Source organism: Ictidomys tridecemlineatus, chromosome 2 (genome assembly GCF_052094955.1).
Source record: "Ictidomys tridecemlineatus isolate mIctTri1 chromosome 2, mIctTri1.hap1, whole genome shotgun sequence".
In the NCBI taxonomy this organism is placed as follows: domain Eukaryota; kingdom Metazoa; phylum Chordata; class Mammalia; order Rodentia; family Sciuridae; genus Ictidomys; species Ictidomys tridecemlineatus.
In genome coordinates, this window is record NC_135478.1 from 220,147,557 (window position 1) to 220,170,685 (window position 23,129).

Genomic DNA, 23,129 nt, shown 5'->3' on the forward strand with positions numbered 1-23,129 from the left:
GGGCACCACAGTTTAAGTGGGAGCTCAATCCTTCCCCGTAGATCTGGGCTGGCCATGTGGTTGATACATGTGGGTCTGGGAAAGGGGAGAAGTTCGAGAACCCAAGGCTATTACCAGTGCTTCCCTCAAGTGTTCCACACCCAGAGGGTGATAAGGATGGGATCAAGGGGTGGCACCGAAGGTTATTAGCAGCCTCTGGCAGACCAGGGCAGAGAGCTGAAGGAGTCAGCAGGGAATGGAATGGGTTAGAGAGTCGGCCAGACAGAAGCACAAGATCTAGATGAGAACTGAACCCTGCAAAGGTACGGAGCTGGAGACCACCCAACAGGGAGAGATGGCAGAGAGGCACCAGCTGCTCTCCCAGGTGAGTTTCCTGGCCAGCGTTTCCAGACCTTCTAGTTACTTCATACCACACCCCTGGCCTTCCACATGCTGAGGGAGAGGTGGGAGCCAGGGCTTAGTGCAGACCAGTGCAGCACACAGCCTGGAGAACACACTGAGCAGCTCCCTACCCTGCCCCAGCGATATTTATAGAGGAATCACTGACCTGGGCCTGGAAACCTACTAGTGACTAGGGAGGGGACAATGCTGCTGGCCTGTGAAGGGAATTCCCTGTGGGGCTGTCCCACAGGTTCTTATCCCAACCCCCACCCCAGCACTACACTGACACCTGCTTCGACCCCAAGCAGATCAGATGTGGCTGGGGGGGGCATGTCATGTGATGGGGAGGCATCTATAAATAGCTGGAGGTGGGCATGCTGCCCCAGACGCCTTGGGGACAGGCGAGAGCAGAAGCTTAAGGAGCTGCCCTGGGGGGAGGACGGGGGCAAGCAGGCCAAGGCCTGGCTAGGGCTGGGGGGCAGGCCACATGGAGCGATCCCAGTCACAGAGGCATGGGGGTGAACAAAGCTGGTGGGGAAGTGCCCCCCAGTACCAGTACATGCCCTTTGAACACTGCACCAGCTATGGACTGCCATCTGAGAACGGGGGCCTTCAGCATCGGCTCCGAAAGGACGCAGGCCCCCGGCACAACGCCCACCCCACACAGGTAAAGACCTAAGGGGAGGGAAGCGGTGGACAGGGGAGAAGGTGGGGCCAGGGATGGGTGAGATAGGAATTAGGTGAAAAGAAAGAGCACCTTTCAACTTTGTAAAAGTCCATGGTAATATGTTCAAATTATAAGACCCTTTCAAGGGTATGGGCTCACCTAAGTGTACACTCTAGAAATATACGTGCATATTCATGTAGCCTTTACTAACAGGATAATCAACTCCTGTGGGGAACTGGCAGAAACAGATCCAGGAGAAGCTCGTGCTTACGTAACCCACACAGGGTGATTCAAGTTGGGGCCCACATGCTCTGTGCTACCAGCATCTCCCACATGCAGACCCTGGGGGATTTCTGCCATGCAACCTACCACAGAACACACACACACACACACACACACACACACACACACACACAAACTCTTCTACAGAAAGCAGAAGAAAGGAGTCGAGACAAGGAGAGAAAACAGGCTGGGTGTCTTGCCAGAATTCAAAAACCTACCCATGTCAAAATGAGCAGAGAGATGCATTCAACTTTTAGGAGTTTGAGGACATAGCTCAGTAGTAGAGCACTTGTCTTGCTTGCACTAGGTCCCGGGTTCCATCCCCAGCACCACAGCGGGTGGGGAGTGGGGGAAAGCTCTTAGATGACAAGACTGAGCAAATAAGAACCTATTAAGTGTGAACCACTTAGAAAGGTGCTGGTCCTAGAAAGGAACTGGCAAACTAGTTAGGGAGAAGCATCCTCCAGGGGTGGGGATCAGTGGGTTCAGACATCTAGAAGAGAGGAGATAGAGTTGGGCCCAAGGAAAGGAAGGTGGTGAAATCACCCTGGAAAGTTTACAGGCCACGATTGGTAAGTCTACCTCTCGCCACAGAAACTGCAGAGACGGAGAGCGGAAGGTGTCCTGAGGGTCAGATCAGACTTAGAAAGTGCTTTGCTGACAGGGAGCCTGTGTTTCTGTAGGTGTGAGGCTGGAAGCCTGAGGGGTGGGCTCTGCGGGTGATTCACAGCATTGGAGTCAAGAGGATCCTCAGCCCTGACCAGTCCCCCAGGGAAACTGTGGAGGCAGCACAGGGCTGGTGGAACTTTTGGGGAGCAGGACATAAATGTCATGTAGGCTGCAATAGTGAGATAGTGGTTTCTGGAGATGGTGGCACCTGACTGTGGCCTCTGACCCAGGCCTTGGAACACAGCGTGAGTACCCTCGTTCTCAACAGGGTACTGGTCATTTCTAGAGGGGGAGGGTGACAAATCGAGGGAAAGCGCAGTTAGGGCACTTTCTGGTGACAGTGAGGACACTGGCCGAACGTGCATGAAACCACATGGGAAAGAATGACAAACTGGTTTGGAGAGGGGTTCAGCTGGTTTCCACAAGTCTTTGAAAGCAAAAAATTAGTTTGGATTCGTATGAAGGGAAATTCCAGAGTTACACAAAGCAGGGAGGATGGTATAATGAACCCCCAAGTACATGACAGTTTCCCACATTTCATCCACTTCATTTCCTCAACCCTTCACATGCCCAGAGGACTGTCAACATGTCCCAGGCATGGCATCACTTAGAGACTTGGGTTTTGATTCTGCCTTCCCCTCCCCTGCTTCAGTGTGGTGGTTAGTGCTGGACCAGCACAATGGATCTGGTCCTGTAGCACCTAGGTTTCGGTAGGAAGCACACCCTTCCTAAGCTATGCCAGCCTGGGACCTCAGGGAGCCGAGGCAGCCCCAGTTTTCTGACCTCCACTGGGAGTATCTTCTAGCTCTGGGTCCCAGGCAGGGTTCTGAGGGAAACACTGACTCCCTGGGCCACCGGCCTCATCCTAGGAGACGAAACAGCTGGGAGCAGAGCAATGAGTGTGTGCCGGTTCCGGACCAGGTAAAAACTGATGCTCACGTTATGAAATCAGATCTCTTCTAGGTGGTTCTCCCAGAATCAGCAAAATGGCCTGGCCTGCACCTGGTCCCAGAGGCTGGAGATAGTGTAGTGGGGGGCAAGGGGGCAGTTAAAAGTGATCATTTTACATGCACCACACAGTCACATATGCTAATGTCAAGAGGAGGCTTTGGGATCTGACTGTGCCTCTCCATCCCCTTCACATGACAGTGGGGCCTGGTTACCTTGTTTTGGGAAGTAGATTGATTGACTTCCTTATCAGACCTGACTCCTCATTATGCTTATGAAGGCTGGGGGATGAGATGGATGGGGTTTATCCAAGCTCAACAGAGAATCCAGGTGCCACAGGAAGGCATTCACAGCAGGCAGTAGAACCAAGTCATTTGTCTCTGTACCCATGTGCAATTTTTATGAGTCAATGAAAAATAAAAGTCATGTGCTAGCTAGGCCAGTTCATCCTCACCTGGTGCAAAGAGTGACCCTAGGAGGGAAGTCAGTGTCAGGGAGCTGGGGGTCTTGGAAATTATCAAGTCCTACAGAAAGCATAGTGACACTTAAAATACCTACCAGCTATGGATGCCCAATCTAAGTACGGTTCTCTGTGTCTCCACTACCTAGTGGGAATTAGCCTCCCTAATGAAGGCTACCATGAACCAAAATGAGTACAGGATGAGGAAGGGAAAAAAGAAGGGGTGTGTGTGTGTGTGTGTGTGTGTGTGTGTGTGTGTGTGTTAGGGGTAGGGATGGACAGGAAAGAGCAGAAAATGTGCGACTGGAGAGTAGAAAGGTCAGAGCAGGGAGACCACAAAGTACCCTGCATGCAGCCCTCAACACCCCGGATCCAAAAGAGCTCTATTTCTTGTCTGTGAGTCTCCTTGCTGCCCTCTGTCTATTCTGAATAGACATTGACCATTCTCCTTCCATCCAGATTTATGGCCATCAAAAAGAGCAATTCTCAGACAAGGAACAGGATATGGGGATGCCCAAGAAGATGGGCTCCAGTTCCACGGTGGACAGCAAGGATGAGGACCACTATTCTAAATGTCAAGGTGATGGGGACTGAGGAGTAAAGGACTCTGGAATAGGAGGTACAGGGATTGCAAGAGTACCCTGGATGCTCCGTTGTACGTACCTCCCTCTTGCACACACTCATGGAAGCCCTCCTCTAGGTGCTAAGGGAAAAGCACTTCACCCACCTCCTTCACACTGAGCCTTGTTCCCTACTGTCTCCCCCTCCTCCCAAGAAACAGAAGCTTTATAGGGGAACTCACAAATTTATGGGGAGTTGGTAGAGGTGTAAGGAGAATTCAGCAACACACACAAGACCCTAGAGCCCAATTCCTCCCCTCTACTCCTCAACCACACACTGGAGGTAGAGACTGGTGGGCTGTTTTTGTCTATCTTTTTTTAACCCTTTTCTCTTCCTAGATTGTATCCACCGCCTGGGACGTGTGGTGAGAAGGAAGTTGGGGGAAGACTGGATCTTTCTGGTGCTCCTGGGCCTGCTGATGGCTCTGGTCAGCTGGTGCATGGACTATGTCAGTGCCAAGAGCCTTCAGGGTAGGCACCTCGGGACCGGTGCCCTCAGCGTCTCCCCACACGGAGGCTGTTCCTAGGATTTCCACCTAGGGCAGGTTTGGGGAGGGGATGCTGTACGGAGGCAGACACAACTTGTCTGAAGCACCTGGCCTCAGACAAGACCAAACCCATCAAGACTCGAGGCCTAAATCCATGTCCCTTCCACCTGCAGTGGACACCCCTCTAATATTAACCCACTTGTTCCAGTTTCCCCAGGATCTTCCCAGTTTTAGTTACGAGTCCCAGGAACCCCTCAGTTCTGGCCAGGTGGGTGGATTGGTTACCCCATGGCCTCTAGCCATGCGCTACAGTCTATTCTCCAGATACAGCCCAAACACCTGCCTCCACTGGCAGAGGGAACTTGAGCAGGCACTCACCTCCTGCAACTCAGGTTTCCCACATGTAAAATGAAAGTAGTATCCCTGAGGAGAGGCAAACAGGATGTCCGCAGCCTGGTAGCACAACCAGCAGTATGTCTGCCATGCAGTGCTCTAGACGTGGCGTGGCAGTGTTCACCATAACTGTCAGCATCTCCTCCCTGACCCCAGGCATGTGTCCCTGCAGCCTACAAGTGGACTTATGCCCAGATGCAGCCCAACCTTCCTCTGCAGTACCTGGCCTGGGTCACCTTCCCGCTTATTCTCATCCTCTTCAGCGCCCTCTTCTGCCAGCTCGTCTCTCCCCAGGCTGTTGGTGAGAACTTTCTAGAAGAGTCCACACAGTCTTGTTGCCTGCAGACTGTTCCACTCTGGCTTCCTCCCAGCCTTCAGCCCCACTTCCAGCCCTTTGGGAGCCTTGCCATGATCCCCTCCCAACCCCCATTTCCCCTCCATCTCCTGCTTCATTTCCAGCTCAGACTTGCCCATGACCCTTCTTTAACGCTTTCAGGCTCTGGAATCCCTGAAATGAAAACAATCCTTCGTGGGGTTGTCCTGAAGGAGTACCTCACAATCAAAGCTTTTGTGGCCAAGGTGGTGGCCCTGACTGCTGGGCTGGGCAGTGGCATCCCTGTGGGAAAAGAGGTGGGTCTGGTTTGCACTGGGAGAGAGCTGAGGAGAGAGAACAATCTAGGGGCACTCTGGGAGCAGTTATGGACTAAAGGCAAAGCCAAGAGGCAACAGGGAGGGGGAACACTGGGAAGGTCCTCTCCTGGGGATGCAGGTCAAAAACGTCATAGCTGGGGGGCTTTCCTTTAGATCAGTCTCTCAACCTGGGCACTGTTGGCATTTGGAACTGGAAAATTCTGTGCTAGAGGTACTGTCCTGTGCAGCGTGGTATTAAGTATCATCCCTAGCCTCTAACCATAGAGGTCAATAGCAACTCCAGTTATGACAACCAGAATCCCCCAGACATTGCCAAATGTCCCTGGGGGGTGAAATCCTCCACCTAGTTGAGAACCACTGCCTTAGCCACAATCCCCTTATTTTAACATGAGAAAACAGAGACCAAGAAACAGGCTGTGCTTCTTCAAGGTGTCACCCTCTGGTCTCGGTTCATCCTCATGTACCCTTTGCCCCCTGCTGAGGACACTCCACACATCCAGAGTCATCTTTATAAAATGGAATAGGTCACATCTGACCTCTGATCAGTAACTTCTCTGCAGCTTTTCATACCACTTAAAATCTGAAGGTCTCACCCTAGACTGCAAGATCTGGGCTGATGACACCCTCCCGTCTGCTAACCTTCCAGCCTCCCAGCCTGCCCCGCTCACTGTGCCCGATTCACAGGGCTTTCTTCCCATCCCTCCACCACACTAAGCTCATCCCACGTGGGACTCCTGCACTTGCTTTATTCATTCTTCCTCCTGACTCTCCTGTGGCTCGCTCACTTCACTCAAGGTGCTACTCTGTTTCAACAGGCCCAAGGAGGGGCCTCACCAGGCTGCCTTTATCTAAGCACATGTCACCACCTGCCCTCAGCCACCCCATCTCTCTCTCACCCTCCCTCATTGGCCTCTTGGCTGGCATTATCTGAAAAGAAAACATGCAGGTCTATCATCTCGCTCTCTGATGAAGCTTCTCAGAGGCAGAACTTCTGTCTGCCCCTTTTCCAGCACTTCATCAAGTGCCTGAAGCAGGGAATATTCATTTCACTGAACCCTCTGACACGTTCCCTGCCTTGCAGCCTCTCACCCTGAGCCCTGGCTATCCCTCTCTTCTAGGGCCCTTTTGTTCACATCGCCAGCATCTGTGCTGCTGTCCTGAGCAAGTTCATGTCCATGTTCTGTGGGGTCTATGAGGTAAGGTTGAGACAGTGGAACACCGCAGGCGCCAGTTGTGAAGAAAGCCAGCCACGTGTGCACAGGGGGCTGGGAGGGCTGCCTCTGCTCCAGGCTGGCCATGATGCTGGAGGGGACATTGCACTAACCACTCTCCTATTCTCCTTGGCCCTGCCTGCCCACATGAGCTGTCTAGTGCCTCCGTTTAGCCTGTGCTTGTCCTCCTAGTGCACACCTGTCCTGATCCGTGCCCCCCCATGGTGACTGGGCTGGTCTGCCCTCATGTTACCCTGCTAATCCACATGGCTGGATCCTCCATCAGTTCCCCTTGATATCCCTCCTGTGCTGCCCTTGTCCCTTTGCAGTTCCTGACCCCCACCCTGATCTTGCTTACATCCCTCCCCCCGTCCCACCCTGCCACCCCCTGGCCCCGCGTGCTTCTCTGTTGCAGACCGTGCCTGGGCAGCTTGACCTCCTGGTGCCAGCCTGCGCGGTAGGCGTGGGATGCTGCTTTGCAGCCCCTGTTGGAGGCAAGTTTCACTTCCTCCCCACCCCAGTTGCTTGAGCCAGACTTGGAAGAGGTTTGAGTGGCTGTCACAGCTTAAGGGTGGAGAGGGTCATGCTCACCAAAGGGGCTGGTGGGTGGGCATCCAGGGAGTGACCAGAGATTATCACCCCTAACCTCAGTCCCCTGTGCTTTTTCATCAAAGGACTGAATAGTCTTCTGAGAATAATTGCTGTCTCATGCGGAATTTGCTGACACTTTTCTGCCTGTCCTCTCCTGACTATTTTGCTACTCCCACTCTCACCACGAGTGTCCCCATCTCTAGCCCTCTCTGGTCACTTATAGTCTTACCTGCCTGGTATATATTGGCTTCACTTTTGTTCATCTTCAGTTTGGGCCTTGAGCCACGAGGTCACTTCCTGTTTGTCACACTCACTGAGTTTCTCCTGGCCTGGGAGTCGCAGGGGCAATGGGACCATAATGATTCCCCATGACTTAGGCCTCTAACTCTGCCTTCTTGCTGTCCCTACATGTCTCCCCCACCTCTGCCCCTTGCCCTCCTCCTCCCTCCTGCCTCTCTCTCTCTCTCTCTCTCCCTAGTAGCAGCCGTACTATTACACTGATATCCTGACGGTGGGCTGTGCTGTGGGGGTTGGCTGCTGTTTTGGAACACCACTTGGAGGCAAGTTCCCCCTCCCACATTCAGGCCACCTGCCTGGCCTTTCTCACTGTCAGCCTCACCCAGTGCTGGAGCTAACCATTTTCCTATTATCATGAGGACAGCTTTTAGTGAACATTTTACCAGTGTCTAAGTTCAGTTCCTGCTAAAAGCTGTATGAGTGAGAAGTCATAGAGGAGAGTACTGAACTGAATCAGAGAGGGCAAGTAACTGGAGCAAGGGCATCTGTTGGTAAGCTGCCAGGCATCCAAACCAAGGCAGTCTTCATAGTCCTCTACTTATTTAAACCCCATTTGTATCATCAAATCTTTTGCTGCCATGTATCATGTCTTGTGTTAGAATCCATGTACTTCTTTCTCCGAGGGAAAGCTTACATTTTGCTGTGTTCTATTAAGGATGTGGGAATTTAAGTGGACTTTATTTAGATTAAGGACAATCTCTAAATGAGGGGTCCTTGTGGAATTTTTTTCCTGATAACAAATTATAGTTTAGTTTGACTCTTTCTACCCATATGAAGCAAGCAGTGGTCTTTCCAGTAATTTTTCTTATCATGGATGTGGTTGAAGAGGCTGTTCTGTTTATTTAGCCATCAAAATCAGGTATAGCCACCCTAACAGGGCAGGGATAATATGGGTCATTCATTGGAGTCATTGGTGATAAAAAACAAAAAAGGTTACCAAGTTGATAACTGAAGGAACAAAATTACAGAAAGGGGCATATGCTTTTCAATTGACCACCTGCTAGAGGTTCTTTTCAATTTTGAAAATGTGATCGGTCTTTCCCTAGAGGAGTCTTTCAGGTCACTAAAATGGCTTGGCTCAGGAAGAGGGCACAGGTCAGAGTTCAAAGTCAATGCAAACATGCCCTGCTGCCTTGTGCTGACCCTGTGCCAAAGCACGCAGCATGGGCGACTGGGTGAGCACACAAGCAGGCACCCATTTGCACTCCTGTTGTCAGCTGTAGTCAATGAAGTCATTAGTCAGTGGAGGGCACTGTGTTTGAACCTCTACTCATGTTACATGTTCACACTTACTTCTATATTCATGTTCGCTTTTACTTACTCTTTAACCTTCAGAAGATCTGAAGAATGTTTTTTAGACAAAAAGTTTTGTTATTCTAATTTTGTTTCTATTAGCCAAGATTTTTTTTTTTAAGTAAAGAATCTACATTTTCTATGTAAAACCGGAATTTTCTGAGGTGAATGATAAAGGTTTTTTGGTCCTGTGTAGAGTACAGAAAAGGCATAACCCATAGGAAAGTTACAAATCATTGCTTTGAACACAGAAATTGTTAAGAACTTAGCTGTGATCCCAGCTATTCCAAAAACTGAGGCAGAAAGATTACAGACAGCCTGGGCAGCTTAGCAAGATCCTGTCTCACAATAAAAATGAAAGGCCTGGGGATGTAGTTCTGGCACTGACAGTGTGCTCCTGGGTTCAATCACCTATTCGAGAAAGAAAAGAAAAAAGAAAAGGAAGGAAAAAATTAATTATTAAGCACTTGGAAATGAAGGTACTGTGCTCAGGCTGTTTGTATTAAATGATAAATGTTAAAGGTCTCTGCAGATGGCATTACTTGATTTATTTTTTCATGAATATAGAATAATTCTGAAAGAAAAGTTAGTATTAAGATCATTTATTCACCACGTAGGCAACTCAGTTCCTTACACTAATGAATGAATTATCATTCAGTAGTCTACTGAAATGACAAACATCTTTTTGCTGTCATTATTTCTCAGGCACCATGCTCAGTCCTGTGCTTGCTGGGTGCTCATGATTGAAAGGGAAGAAAGACACACAGATCATCACAGCCCAATTAAGTGTCCCAGTGGCAGCCTGGGCAGCAGTGGGAACCTACTCCTAGGCTGCCTGGGGAGCCTGTGAGGCTTTACAAAGGGCAGTGTTTAATATGAGGTTTTGTTAATAAGCAGGAAATTACAAGAAAGATAGTGAGGCAGGGTATACTGGACAGAGGAATAGCATCAAAGTCAAGATCTGGGAAACTGCCATTATATAGGTGAGTGCTATTAGGGGGCATGGAAAAGGAAAATAGGAAATGAGTCTGGAAAGGTAAATGTGCAGAACCTGAAGGTCTTCACAGGCCATGCACAGGAAGGTAGGTTTTATTCTCTAAACTGGGATTGGCCCAATTGTGCTTTACAGAACACAGTTCTTCCTGGTGTTAATAGACATAACAGGTAAAAAATGGCTTCAAGACCAAATCCGTTGGAAAATGCTTGGTTAAACATATAGTTTTTTTCTTTAAAAAAAACTGGAAGGGTTGTTAGAACAGCTGAGATGCTGACTTGCATGGTGAATGCCCCAAATGTGGCTGGAAACATTTCCCACAGAATCCTTTTGGCAGCCACTGTCTTGGGGGACTTGTATCACACAGACCTGACTTTGGGAAGTGCTCTGAAGCCATGGAAGGATTTCGAGGAAGGAAGAGACATGACCAGCTTTGCATATCTGTCCAATCCCTTTGGCACATGTGTGCAGGATAGAACTGGCCTGTGGATTAACAGGATTAATCTAAGATTAACAAGAAGACCATTGTCATAGTCCCAATGCTAGATGACAAAAGACTGAAGTGGGCAGATGTAGAAGAGATTGAGAAGAGGTTGATAAATATGAGTGGTAGAAAGAAAAACGGGTGTGACCTGGTGATTTATGTGAGGTTTGGAGAGATAGGAGAGAAGGAGGGGCCTAGGCTGACACGGAGATTTCCAGCAAAGGCAGCAAAACAATGGTATCAGTAACCAAGGCGGAGGACATGGGAAGTGAAACAGCTGGGGAGCTGATAAAGATCACTTTGAGTATGTTGAACTTGACATTCCTGTGGCATATCCAAGCAATACCAAGTAGACAGCTAGCTAGGTAAGTCCAAAACCCAGGAACTGGGCCAAAAACAGGTTTGCTAATCTTGGTATGTAGGTGTAGCTGGCACTGCAGGCAAAGTGAAATTGAGAGCAAGAGAGGGAGACCAAGGACAACACCCTGAGTTGGATAGAGTCATAGAAACCCACAGAAAAATAGAGAAAGAGTCAGAGTAGACGAGAGCAGTATCCCAGACCCAAGAGGTGAGCAGTTTGTTTCTTTAAAGCTTTGTTTCCTTTTAAAAGCACATTTTGTGTTTGGCTCAGGCTAATGTTAAAATAAGCTCTCATTCTTGAGCATACAGTGATAGACTGCTAGGGAAAGTGTCCCAGATCCACACTGTAGGAAAGAAAACCTAACCCAGGATTTCAAAAAATTGTTGTAAAATATTAATAAGTTGGAAAGTTTCACCGAGGCCACTCAAAGCTGATTTTGCTTTTGTTACTGACAGAGGAAAGGAGGGAGCTGCTCCACCTGATCCCCACTGTGGGGACGCCTCCACTTAGGCAAAAGGCATCGGCGTCCCCTGATGGGATTTGAAGAGCAAGGCAGCAGGAGTGGCCAGCAAAGCTGCCCCAGGTCCCCTTGGGCTGGTGCCTCCTGCTGAGAGGCCACTCACTCTGTTCTCTTCCTTCCTCATCTTAGCCTTTCTCACTCCTCTCTGATTTGTGCCAGGTACTAAACTGGTTTCATAAATCTGAACAAATAACGAGAACTGTAATAATCCAAATTCAGAGAGAGTAAGATGAAAATGGGTAGTTTTTACCTGAAGAAAAGATCTAGCTGGCGTGGTTACCCAGAGGAGGTGACATTGGGGCTGACCATAGGGCTCCATTCCTGGGCACACTTAACTCAGTGTAACCAGTTGACTGTCCCCTGCTGAAGAGGAGGCAGAGGCCCTTGTGGGATTTGAGAGAGATGACTTATAGATAAGGAACAGGGAGAAGAAATTCCTAACAGCTGTGATACTATCCAAAGGGGAAGGCAGGTTGTGGGTTGTGGGCACACCAACAACCTACCATCCATTGTAGGAAGAAAAGGGATAAATCTTGCCATGTTCACTGGAACCTCATCTCCATTCATCTTACTATATGCTGGGTCTCCTCCCTCATTTTTTACTAAAGATGAGACTTAGTCTTGTTTTAGTTAATTTTGTTATCAAGTTTTACTTTGCATGTAATTAAACTCCACCACTTTAAAAAAAAACAAAAACCTTATTTACTTATTTTCATATTAGGGTTTGTACCTGGGGTTGCTCTTCCACTGATCTCCTTTTAATTTTTTATCTTGAGACAGTGTATTACTAAGTCTAACCCACTAACTCTTAATGTGTTTAAAGGTTTATCTCTTTTGAATCTCTTGAAAGCTGTTTTTATAAACTCATTAGCATTCCTTCCTTAGTCTCCACGTCCCTTACTCTTATTCTATAGATCTCCCTCCTCATTTTCTACTCCAGTGATTACTCTCAGCAACAGTACTAATGAGGACTACTAATTGGACTACTACCCTTTTACCCCACCCACCTTTCTTAAGTATGATTGTTTTTAATCTTCTTCCAGCCTTGGTTACCCCTCTTGCTTTGGTCCCTTTCAGTCAGGATTTCTATGTTAATTTTTGTTTGTTTGTTTTAATTTGTCCTCTTTCTTTTCTTGGAATTGTCAGCTTGTGTAAATCCCCTGCTGCTCTCTTACTTCTCCAAACTCCAGCCCCTGGAGGTAGGCAGTGTCAAGAGAGTCCCAGTGAATTCTGAGCTCTGCCTGGCAATTCTGTGGAATACCTGCCCTAGAAGCTTCCTCCTTTTAACCTTCCTACAGAGTGTTTTCAACTGCCTTTAAACATCTATTGATATTCAATAGTTGTGAACTACATACTACTCAAACCTACATACTAAGGGGTGGGAGGACACAGCCACTTGAGCCTTATGGTTTGGGGGTGGCGGGCACATCCATTTCCCACCTTTTCCTCCAGCCTGGCAGGCCTGTGGTGTGCAACCTGCAACACCAAGAGATCATTCCTTTCTACACTGGCCTGTCCCAGATTTAGATTGAAGTTTCAGCAAAAACTCCCCATGTCTGAGCAGTGGGGCAGTGGAACAGTGGGGCAGTGTTTGCTGACCCCGCTTCCCTGTCCCCATAGGAGTGCTATTCAGCATCGAGGTCACCTCTACCTACTTTGCTGTTCGCAACTACTGGCGAGGATTCTTTGCAGCCACATTCAGCGCCTTTGTGTTCCGCGTGCTGGCAGTGTGGAACAAGGATGCTGGTAACAGCGAGGCCCTGGGTGGAGGCCTTGGGACTAAGGCTGCTGGTGAAAGGACATGGGGGGGGGGCAATTTAGGAAAGGAGTGGATGGCATAATTTAGAAGCAGGCCCAAGGTTATAGGACAAGGACCTAGGTCATGGGGTAGGGAGTACAACTATGGAGTGATTGTGTATAGAAACATGGAAATCACAAAGAAAGGAGAAATCAGGCCTGGGGGCAAAGGGGCAGGAACCCTATGGCCCACATCTGGCTGGCGGTGGAGCCCCCACTGGAACCCTGCCTTCTCATCCTGCAGTCACCATCACTGCTCTGTTCAGAACCAACTTCCGAATGGACTTCCCCTTTGACCTGAAGGAGCTCCCAGCCTTTGCTGTCATCGGGTCAGTGGGGCCAGCTGCTCTAGGTGTGGTGAGCAGGGTGTGGGGTGAAGCTGTGGATTGGAAGGGACCAGGCTTGGAGGTGCGGTGGGCGAGGGGAGGTGTGGCTTGTGCGGGGAGGTGGGTGGAAGGGAAGGAGGGAGTCTGGGGTTTGTTTCCCTGCAGTGGCTAGGTTGGAGGGATGAGGGTGTCAGGCCTGTGAGGTTCCAACCCGATAACTTACGCCCTCAGGATTTGCTGTGGGTTCCTGGGAGCCGTATTTGTGTATCTGCATCGCCAAGTCATGCTCGGTGTCCGAAAGAACAAGGCCCTCAGCCAGTTTCTTGCTAAGCAGTGAGTCACTGCCCTTCCCTTGCCCTACCCATTAAATGTTCTGATTTCTCAAGTTCCTCCCTTTCTCTTTGTAGAAGGCAGTAAACGCCTCTAGGTGGCGTGTAGGAGCAGGAATACTGCTAGAAGGGCAAGTTGTGTGGGCTCCTCTCTAATGATTACTTTTTTTGGCAAAGAGAATGCTCTTTGTTGAAAGACCTGAGAGACTAGAGTGGACTGCAGGAAACTTGAGCTTGCCAAAGTTCTTGTGGTATTCACCATGGGTGGCTAGGCTGGGGGGAGGGTTAACTCTGTTTCTCTTTCAGCCGCCTGCTGTATCCTGGAATTGTCACTTTTGTCATCGCCTCCCTCACCTTTCCACCAGGAATGGGTCAATTCATGGCTGGAGAGGTCAGCCCTAGGGAGACTGGGGGTTTGGGGTTGGGGGTCAGGTCGCTGCACAGGGACTAGGTCCCTCAATCAGGAAGGGAGGAGACAGCTCAGGCTGTGAAGCTTGAATAGTTTTGCCCATGGGTGGACTCTCCTGGGAAAAGGGAAAAAGGGATCCTTGAACAGAGAGGCCGGGGAAAGAGTTCTTCATTCTCCATGTAAAAAAGGAAATACAGTCTCTCCCTGGAGAACCTGCTTGCTCTGCTTCTTCCCCTCAGCTGATGCCTCGCGAAGCCATCAGTACCTTGTTTGACAACAATACGTGGGTAAAACACATAGGTGACCCTGAAAGTCTGGGCCGATCAGCTGTGTGGATTCACCCCCAAGTCAACGTGGTCATCATCATTTTTCTCTTCTTCATCATGAAGGTACTGCTGCCCCACTGCAGACCTCGTAAACATGTCTTCAATCTAGGTACCCAGGGTTTGCATGGGGTAAGAGGGGGCAGAAATTCTCTGGTCTTTCTCAGAACTTACAGAAGAAACCATAGAAGCTGCAGAAGTGAACCCAGATCTGGGCTAATTGCTCCGTTCATATCAATTTCACGATGTTTGACATAATTATAATCACCCTTCGAGAGGTTCCACTTGTTCTCTTATTAAGGCATCTGAGAAGCCAAGTAAACAGAGCTTGGCAATATAGATGGCTGTGTAGAAACCTTGCATTAATTAACCAAATTCCTCCCACATATTAGATAATTAGTACTTCATTCTCCATGTAACTGATAATTCTTTTTTAAAACATTTTTTTTAACTGTGGATGGACACAATACCTTTATTTTATTTATTTATTTTTATGTGGTACTGAGGATTGAACCCAATGCCTCACACTTACTAGGCTAGCACTCTACAACTGAGCCACAAACCCAGCCCCTGATAATTCATTTTTCAGGTGATTTGCACATAGATTTTCTCCCCAGATTATGGATAATCGTTTTTCTAGAATTTCAAAAGAGATAAAATATTAAAATTAATTTTAATACTGACTATAAATAATTGTTATAAATGTTATGATTCTTCATTTAGGTAGCTAAGTTATTAGGATCTTTCAACTCAAACCATTTTTTCCTAACTTCAATTAGGATCTTTTTTATATCTATTCTTTTTCATACTTGCCCATCATAGGTTTTATATATATATATATATCCTTCTCAATTATTACCCTGTACAAAGACATTTTTAATTTCCAGCCCTGGTGTGACATCTAGACAACTGCTGATTGCCTCTTTTCCTTTTTCTATGATTATCCTTCTACTAACACTGTGTCTTGCTTAAGTAACCCAACATTTTTCTCTCTATATTAGTGTTCTCATATGTATGTCTGCCTATACAGAACTTTCATGTTTTTGAATACCTTTCTATTAACTTGTTCATTAAAACATTTTATGAATATATATTTGCCCAGGACACAAGTCACTAAGTTATATTTATATTGTTATTACAATACAGTAGGTTTATTTATTCATTTGTTCAAAAAATGTTACTAAACACTTGCTATGTGCCACCATGTAATATTTGATCATTGATCTTTAGCTGATCTTATGCTTGCAATTGAAAAAACTTATTTTCAAAGATCCTTTCTTGTTTTATTTTCTGCTCCTTTAATGTGCTTTTCAATGACCTTATTATAAGTACGAGAATCAAGTGTTTCACACACCCGGTCTTTCCACTCTGTAACTCATACTCTCAAGATCCGCTACAGGTTTCTTGAGCAGTATTTGTGTGTGTTCTCCCCCAGTTCATTTGAAATGTTCACTTCCATATTTTGCACACTTTATTAATTTAATTCTTCTTTATTTCTTCAAAATATTTAAGAATTTTGTTATAAAAAAGTTGTCAGCATCTTGTTAGGTATTTGATTTCTAGACTTTCATTACAGAGTTTGTTTTCCTAATTATAAATCCAACCCCCCCCCCGCCCCCGTGTTGGTCATTGAGTCTACAAGTCCATCTGCAGTAGGTGGATTGCAGTTTGAATGATATTTCAGAATTTATTGTCCAGTAATGATAATTGTATTTTTCTGATATCTCTAAATTGAGTTACTTTGTAACTTTGGAGTTACATACACTGTTAAAGAGTCAAGATTTTGAAAAGTTTTATAGAAACAATATACTGTATATTTTTCAACATTTTCCCTTCACCTCCCACCTCCCCAGATTTCTAGTTATGTATCTGGATTGCTCTTAAAGATTAAAACTTATTTTGAGAAACCAATTTGGATGCTATAGAAGACCTCAATTGTAATTAATTTCTCACAATATTATTGATAATATTTACATCATAAATGTATCAGAAAAAGTAGCACATACTTCCTGGGCTATATTTCAAGTCCAACAGTTTGCAGCAAGCTCATAATATTCTATAATATTTATAAACATAAAAGCACTCATTGCTACAAATCCATGATGTTTCCCAGCATTTTCACTGCCTAATCATTGGACTCACAACCATGCCCTTCTTTTTTTCCAAAGTTTGAGAAATAGCAAACATAGCCAATTTAAAATGTAAAAATTATCATATTAGTCTGTTCTTCATTGCTGTAAAGAAATACCTAGGAAGTCTACTTTGTAATGCAAAGAGATTCTTTCAGGCCTCCAGTTCTGGACAACAAAGAATAGGGACTTCATTGGGTGATGACCGCTTTGTGGCAAAAGGGAGCACACATATGTATCTCAGTGTTCATTCAGTCTCTTGTATTCCCTTTGTCGTCTTATGAAGCCACCAGGAATTAATCATGAGGACTCCACCTAGATGACTTTATCTCATACTAGCCAGTTCTAAAAGGCCCTACCTCTAAACACCATAGTCATGTTGCCACCCCCCCTAATACCACACAATGGGAATTAAATTTCAAACCATGAAACCTTGGGGCACTCACACCATATGCAAAACATAACAGTGAATAAAACTGCTTTTCCACAGTTGGATTTAAAATTTAGTGCCTGTGGACTTCTGGCAGTGTCATACAAACAAGTGGGGTTCTTAGTTCAGCTCTTTCATAATTTTGAGGAAGGGAATTTTCACCTTTCTCCATCTTGAACCATGGAAAGTATCATCGTATTATAAATCAAATGATTATGAATGTGATTCCAGCTTCTCGATTTCCCTTTAAATAAGTCTAACTTTACTACCTACTATCAATATGTTTGCAGCGTAGCCTGAGAACATTATGTTCTCTGTAGAATTCTTTCTGCCTGATCATATATCACTCTGTCTCACGAAGAGTCTATATGTAGTGGCATCTGAGGAAATAAGTCTCTAGTTTCCTAGTTCTCTGTAATTGGTGATTAAAGTCTTGGGAGTTGTGTTCCACATCACTTCTGGATCTTTTCTTTCATGTGTCAATAGCTAAAAAAAGTCTTGCTAATCTCATGTCATTCTTTGTGCTATGGAGGTTGATAACTTCAGAGTCCTGCCCCACCCCAATCCTGAACATGTTCTTACACATATCTTGGAGGATAATCTAGTTCATCCTCTGAAATCAGACATACCAGTCATCGATTATTGGTATTACTGGAGCTTTTGGCTTAACCTGAGCCTTCAAAATCCCTGTGGTGTTGTTGTACTTATTCCAAAAAGATGTTCATAATAATTCAAGAGGTCTCAAACTATTAAATGTCATAATAATTTAAGAAGCTTAAGCTACAATTACCTAGAATCTTGTCTCCAGATAGTCTGATGCATGGCCTCCAGTGGGGTCTTGTCATTGCATTTTAAATAAGTGCTCCTGGATGAGCATCACTCTGTTAGGTATTTTAGTGACTCAGCTCCAATAGTTTTTCTGCTTTATATGAACACTGTTTGGCCAGCCTATCATCTTTCCTTCCTTCCTACCTCAATCCTGCCAATTTTCACAGAGCACTGTGCCAGTGCAGAGAAGGCAATCTCAAGATGCATTCTCTAACCCAAAGAAATTCTCAGTGTATATTTTCTTCATTTTGCGCAATTAACGTTATGGTTCTCAACTGTTTTAAACAGACATATTCTGTCATGAAAAAGTGTGTTTTGGGCCGGGGTCATGGCTCATTGGTAGAGTGCTTGCCTCGCATGTGTGAGGCACTGGGTTCAATTCTCAGCACTAAATATAAATAAATGAGTAAAATAAAGGTCCATCAACAACTAAAAAACCATTTTTTTTTAAAAAATGTATCTTTTGTCTCATCTCAGAGCTTATGGGATGATGCTTCTTCAGAGTCTTCGTTACTGTCTCTTCAATTCAGCTTTGACTGATGGGAAGTCTTTCTAAGGTCCAGAAGATTAAAAATTTTATTTCTCATTAGTTTGCAGTGCAGTTGGAGCAATTTAAAAAAATGTGAATCCTTTAATCATGGCAGTTTGTTTTGACCTTTAGCTGTTACCATCTTGCACCTAATTAGTTTGAGATCCTTATCTACAATTGGCTTACTTATTTTGGAAGCAATCATAAACCTGTTGCTGAGTTATTATATTATTATATTATTATATTAGTCTCATGCCTTTATTTCTTCTGCAGATATTTCAAATGTTCAACCACTATTTTCTTTTCATTCTGTTTCTCAGTTCATTTGTATTCTTTGCCTTAGAATGTGCATACTGCTTTAGCTAAAATTGACCCAATTTCTTTTGGAATACTACCTTATGAACTTGACCTTGGAGATCTTTTCTATTGTATTGGCTGCCTAATTGGGCTCTTGCTTCTTCCTTTCAGTACATTCAGGACAGGTTGATTTTTTTGTGTGTGCGTGGTGGGGGACAAAGCCAAGACCTCACATATGCTAAGCACATTTTCCATCACTGAGTAACATCCCCGTCCCCAGATCTAATTTTTCAAAGCAAATAGCTCAGGTTTCTCTGTGAGGTTCGCCATATAGGGGGCTTTGTAAAGACACTTGGAAGCTAAATTCATTACGCAATAAGTCACTAGGACTTAAGTGCTTACCAGTTAGAGCTGGGGCTCCTTTTCAGAAATATTACCTGACCAGGAAAATAAATCTAGCTTGAAGAGTTTCAGGCTGCTCTAGAGGCGAACTGTCTGGGTTAAGTGAGTACAGTGGGCTCAGCGTCTTTGGGGCTTGAAAGGGGAGTCCCCTGGAGCTCTATTCCTGATTGCAGATTGCCAAAAGGGAAACAGTCTTTCAAAGTAGGAGGGATTTAGTTTAGCCATCTGCAGGCACTTTCTTATCCTGTTGTCTTTCGTGATCCCTCATCCCAAAAGTACCAAGTTTTTGGTTTGGTAGAAAAGATGGCAGGCAAGATGGCTTCCAGAGGATTAGCTATCCCTGGATTTCTGTGATGACTCTTGAGGTGGGAAGGACCACAATGAGTGAGAGTGTGTGTGTGAATGTGTGTGTTGGGCAGAGTTGAGAGGGGGTTCTAATACTTCTTTGTTACCCTAGTTTTGGATGTCCATCGTGGCCACCACTATGCCCATACCTTGTGGAGGCTTCATGCCTGTGTTTGTGCTAGGTAAGTTCTGATGGCATCAAACCGGTAGCTGCAATCTAGGGTTCTGAGAATCAAGAAAGAACCTGAGATGCTGGAAGTTTGTATTTTGCCCTTAACACTCATGAGAGATTATCCTGAAAACAGAGAGAATAAAGAACTTGGATTTCACGGCAAGTTCCTTCTTTTATCTTCCCACTAGGAGCTGCATTTGGAAGATTGGTAGGAGAGATAATGGCCATGCTGTTCCCTGAAGGTATCTTATTTGATGACATCATCTACAAGATCCTTCCTGGGGGCTATGCAGTTATTGGTGAGAAACTTCCCATCCTCTGGTAACAAACATTGGGTACCCCAAACTCCCACAATCAAACTCTCTGAATACGTCTTCATTGCAATGTACACAATATGGTTTCAATTTGAGGCCATCTAATTCAACTTCTGTGCCAATAACCAACCCTTGGCTCTGACACCAGCTCCTATTATACTTCTGCAGGCCTTAGCTTCCTCATGTGGATGAGGGATAATGGGGACTAAATGTGAAACATCTTGGATCCTGTCTGCATATTCAGTGAGGGTTTTTTCTTTCCTTCCTAAGAATCATGGAACCAATAAAGCAGGTGACTGGCTCGGGTAAACTCCATCTGAAAGGGGCTAATGTTAATAAGGACTAAGGACACAGGAGCGACAGCTGAGAGACATGAGCTCTAGGTTCTCCCTGCTACTTGTTACCTGGACAGCCAGGGAGAAAGCTGCCTGAGCCTTAGTTCCTTTACTCTGAAGTGACTTCTGGGATGGAGCCATCAAAGGGACTGATATAATCCCCCGGATCCTCATGCCTTTTCCCACCCTCCCCTCTTCACCCAAATCCAGAAGCACCAACCAGCTTTATGGCTCATGTAGTACCTTGCTCCCAGTCTCATTATAATGTCTTCCATTGCCACTTAGAGTCAAAGATTCTTTTTTTTCCCCATACTGTTTATTGTTACATTATAGTTATACACCATGGTGGGACTTGTTATTATGTAGTCACACATTCGCACAATATAATTTGCCCAATATCCTTCCCCAGTATTGCCTTTTTCTCTCCCCTTCTGCCTCCTCCTGGTCCTTTTCCTCTATTTTACTGATTTCCTTCCATTTTTGTGAGATTCCCTCCTCCACCTTTCTGTTCCTTTTTCCTCTCTAGTTTCCACATGAGAGAAAAACACATGACCCTTGACCTTCTGAGTCTGGCTTATTTCGCTTAACATAATGGTCTCTAATTCCTCCATTTTCCTGCAAATGACATAATTTCAGTTTTTGTTTATGGCTGAATAAAACTCCATGGTGTACATACACCACATTTTCTTTACCCACTCATCCCTTAGAGTCAACTGTTCTTTATCTTCATGCCTCTCAGGTGTCCCTCCCCATCGGTGGACACTTCCCGGTTTATGTGTCCTATGATAGACAATGTTCTGAAGTATGTTGGACGCATCACCCAGTAGTGTCATTCCTCCCAATATTTCCCTCTGTGACTTTTTCTTGCTCCATTTTTACATATACCATCCCAACATTTTACCATAGGCTGTCTAATATTTATATTTAAGTAAAAAATGTAGTCAGTGAAGGAGGGACTATTTGGATTGAGGAGAAAACAACTAAAAAAATTAAGCAAGATGGATTCATAGAATCATAAGATTTTTGAATCAGCAACAGCTTTAGAAATCAGTTAAGGATGCTTTTACTGTACAGGCGAGAGCATGGGATCACGGAGAAATTAATCTCTGTTCATACAGTTGAGGCATAGAATCAGCATCTGATCAGGTCTCATTGCTCCAAGTCCACAGAATGATTCTTGGGTTTTCATTAATTGTTGGCATCAAGGCCCAAAGTAAAATAACATCATGATTTTATTACAGAAAATTTTTTTCCTGGTACTGGGGATTGAACCCAGGAACACTTTACCACCCAGCCACACCCCAGCCCTTTTTATTTTATTTTGAGATATGGACTTGCTAAGATATGAGACTAGTTTTGAACTTGTGATCCTTCTGCATCAGCCTCTAGAGTTTCTGGGAGTATAGGCATATGCCACAGCACCCAGCTTAACATAGTATTTTAAAAACCAATTATGGAGCTGGGTGCAGTGGCATATGCCTATCATATCAGCAACTCTAGAGGATAAAAAATTAGTTCAAAATTTAAAAAGGGCTGGAAATATAGCTCAATGGGAAAGCACCTCAGGTATAATTGATAGATAGATAGATAGATAGATACATACATACATACATACATACATATATATATATAAAATTGAAAAATAAAGTGCTCAGTTAAAAATTATCCAAACTTTTGAAGGACATGATGGCACACACCTGTAATCCAAGTGGCTCAGAAGGCTGAAACAGAAGGATCATGAGTTCAAAGCCAACTTCAGCAAGTGAGTTGCTGAGCAACTCAGTGAGACCCTGTCTCCAAATAAAATACAAAATTGGGCTTGGGCTGGGGATGTAGCTCAGTGGTTGAGTGCCCTTGAGTTCAATCCTCAGTACCAAAAAAAAAAAAAAAGATTCAAACTTTCAAAAACAAAGAATAGATTAAACATTACTACCTTCATCTTGTAAATTAAAATCTTGGCACACAAAAAGATTTTGTGACTTACTGAAGATTACAAAACAAGGTCTAAAGGATGGATTTCTAACAGGTCTGCATTCTAGCTCTACACTTGACAAATTGTTATCTCAGGAATGTTGGCGCTGCCAAGGTCCCATCTCTCATTCTGTATAATTCGCATCACATCCCCAAGTGTCCTTGCCAACCATGGCTGCCTTAACCTACTGATCCTTTCCCATGTCATTCTAGGAGCAGCAGCGCTGACGGGTGCCGTGTCCCACACAGTTTCCACAGCTGTGATTTGCTTTGAGTTAACTGGTCAAATTGCTCACATCCTACCCATGATGGTAGCTGTTATCTTGGCCAACATGGTGGCTCAGAGCCTGCAGCCCTCCCTGTATGACAGCATCATCCAGGTCAAGAAGCTACCCTACCTGCCTGACCTTGGTTGGAACCAGCTCAGGTCAGGGACACTACCTGGAATTAGCACAGATTTGATGAGGGAGATGGGGCTCTGAGGTTGAGATGGAGATCAGGGTCAATGTTGGGAAGCACTGTTTTCAATTACATTTGTGTTTCCATGTACTAATAAATACTGTGAGTGACTAGTGCATGGCAAACCTCAAGGGAGGAATGGAAGGGACAGCAAAGGCATAGGCATGTGTGTGGGGGGGGCTAACCCACCCTGCTTTCTCCCTCCATAGCAAATTTACAATCTTCGTTGAAGACATCATGGTACGTGATGTGAAGTTTGTTTCCGCTTCTTGCACATACGGGGAATTGCGATACCTGCTCCAGACAACCACGGTCAAGACTTTACCACTTGTGGATTCAAAAGGTTAGTGGGAAGGAAAGAAGCAGACTTCTGAGCTGGTGACCTAAACTGGGGTTGTACAGAGGCAGAAGTGGCTCTGTTGAG

At 45.4% G+C, this 23,129-nt stretch overlaps 1 protein-coding gene across 1 annotated transcript in view; it reads left to right on the plus strand.

Annotated features, from left to right (window-relative positions):
* The first annotated feature begins 868 nt into the window (after window positions 1-868).
* Clcn1 (chloride voltage-gated channel 1) overlaps window positions 869-23,129 on the plus strand; it is a 31,779-nt gene continuing 9,518 nt past the window's right edge. Inside the window, exons 1-16 of the mRNA XM_005326614.5 lie at window positions 869-1,048; window positions 3,867-3,987; window positions 4,367-4,498; window positions 5,081-5,209; window positions 5,405-5,538; window positions 6,678-6,755; window positions 7,843-7,921; window positions 12,931-13,056; window positions 13,352-13,436; window positions 13,665-13,766; window positions 14,069-14,153; window positions 14,411-14,560; window positions 19,567-19,636; window positions 19,815-19,925; window positions 22,460-22,673; window positions 22,915-23,048. Coding sequence (XP_005326671.2) covers window positions 869-1,048; window positions 3,867-3,987; window positions 4,367-4,498; window positions 5,081-5,209; window positions 5,405-5,538; window positions 6,678-6,755; window positions 7,843-7,921; window positions 12,931-13,056; window positions 13,352-13,436; window positions 13,665-13,766; window positions 14,069-14,153; window positions 14,411-14,560; window positions 19,567-19,636; window positions 19,815-19,925; window positions 22,460-22,673; window positions 22,915-23,048 — 1,930 coding nt within the window. The remainder of the gene's footprint in view (window positions 1,049-3,866; window positions 3,988-4,366; window positions 4,499-5,080; window positions 5,210-5,404; window positions 5,539-6,677; window positions 6,756-7,842; window positions 7,922-12,930; window positions 13,057-13,351; window positions 13,437-13,664; window positions 13,767-14,068; window positions 14,154-14,410; window positions 14,561-19,566; window positions 19,637-19,814; window positions 19,926-22,459; window positions 22,674-22,914; window positions 23,049-23,129) is intronic.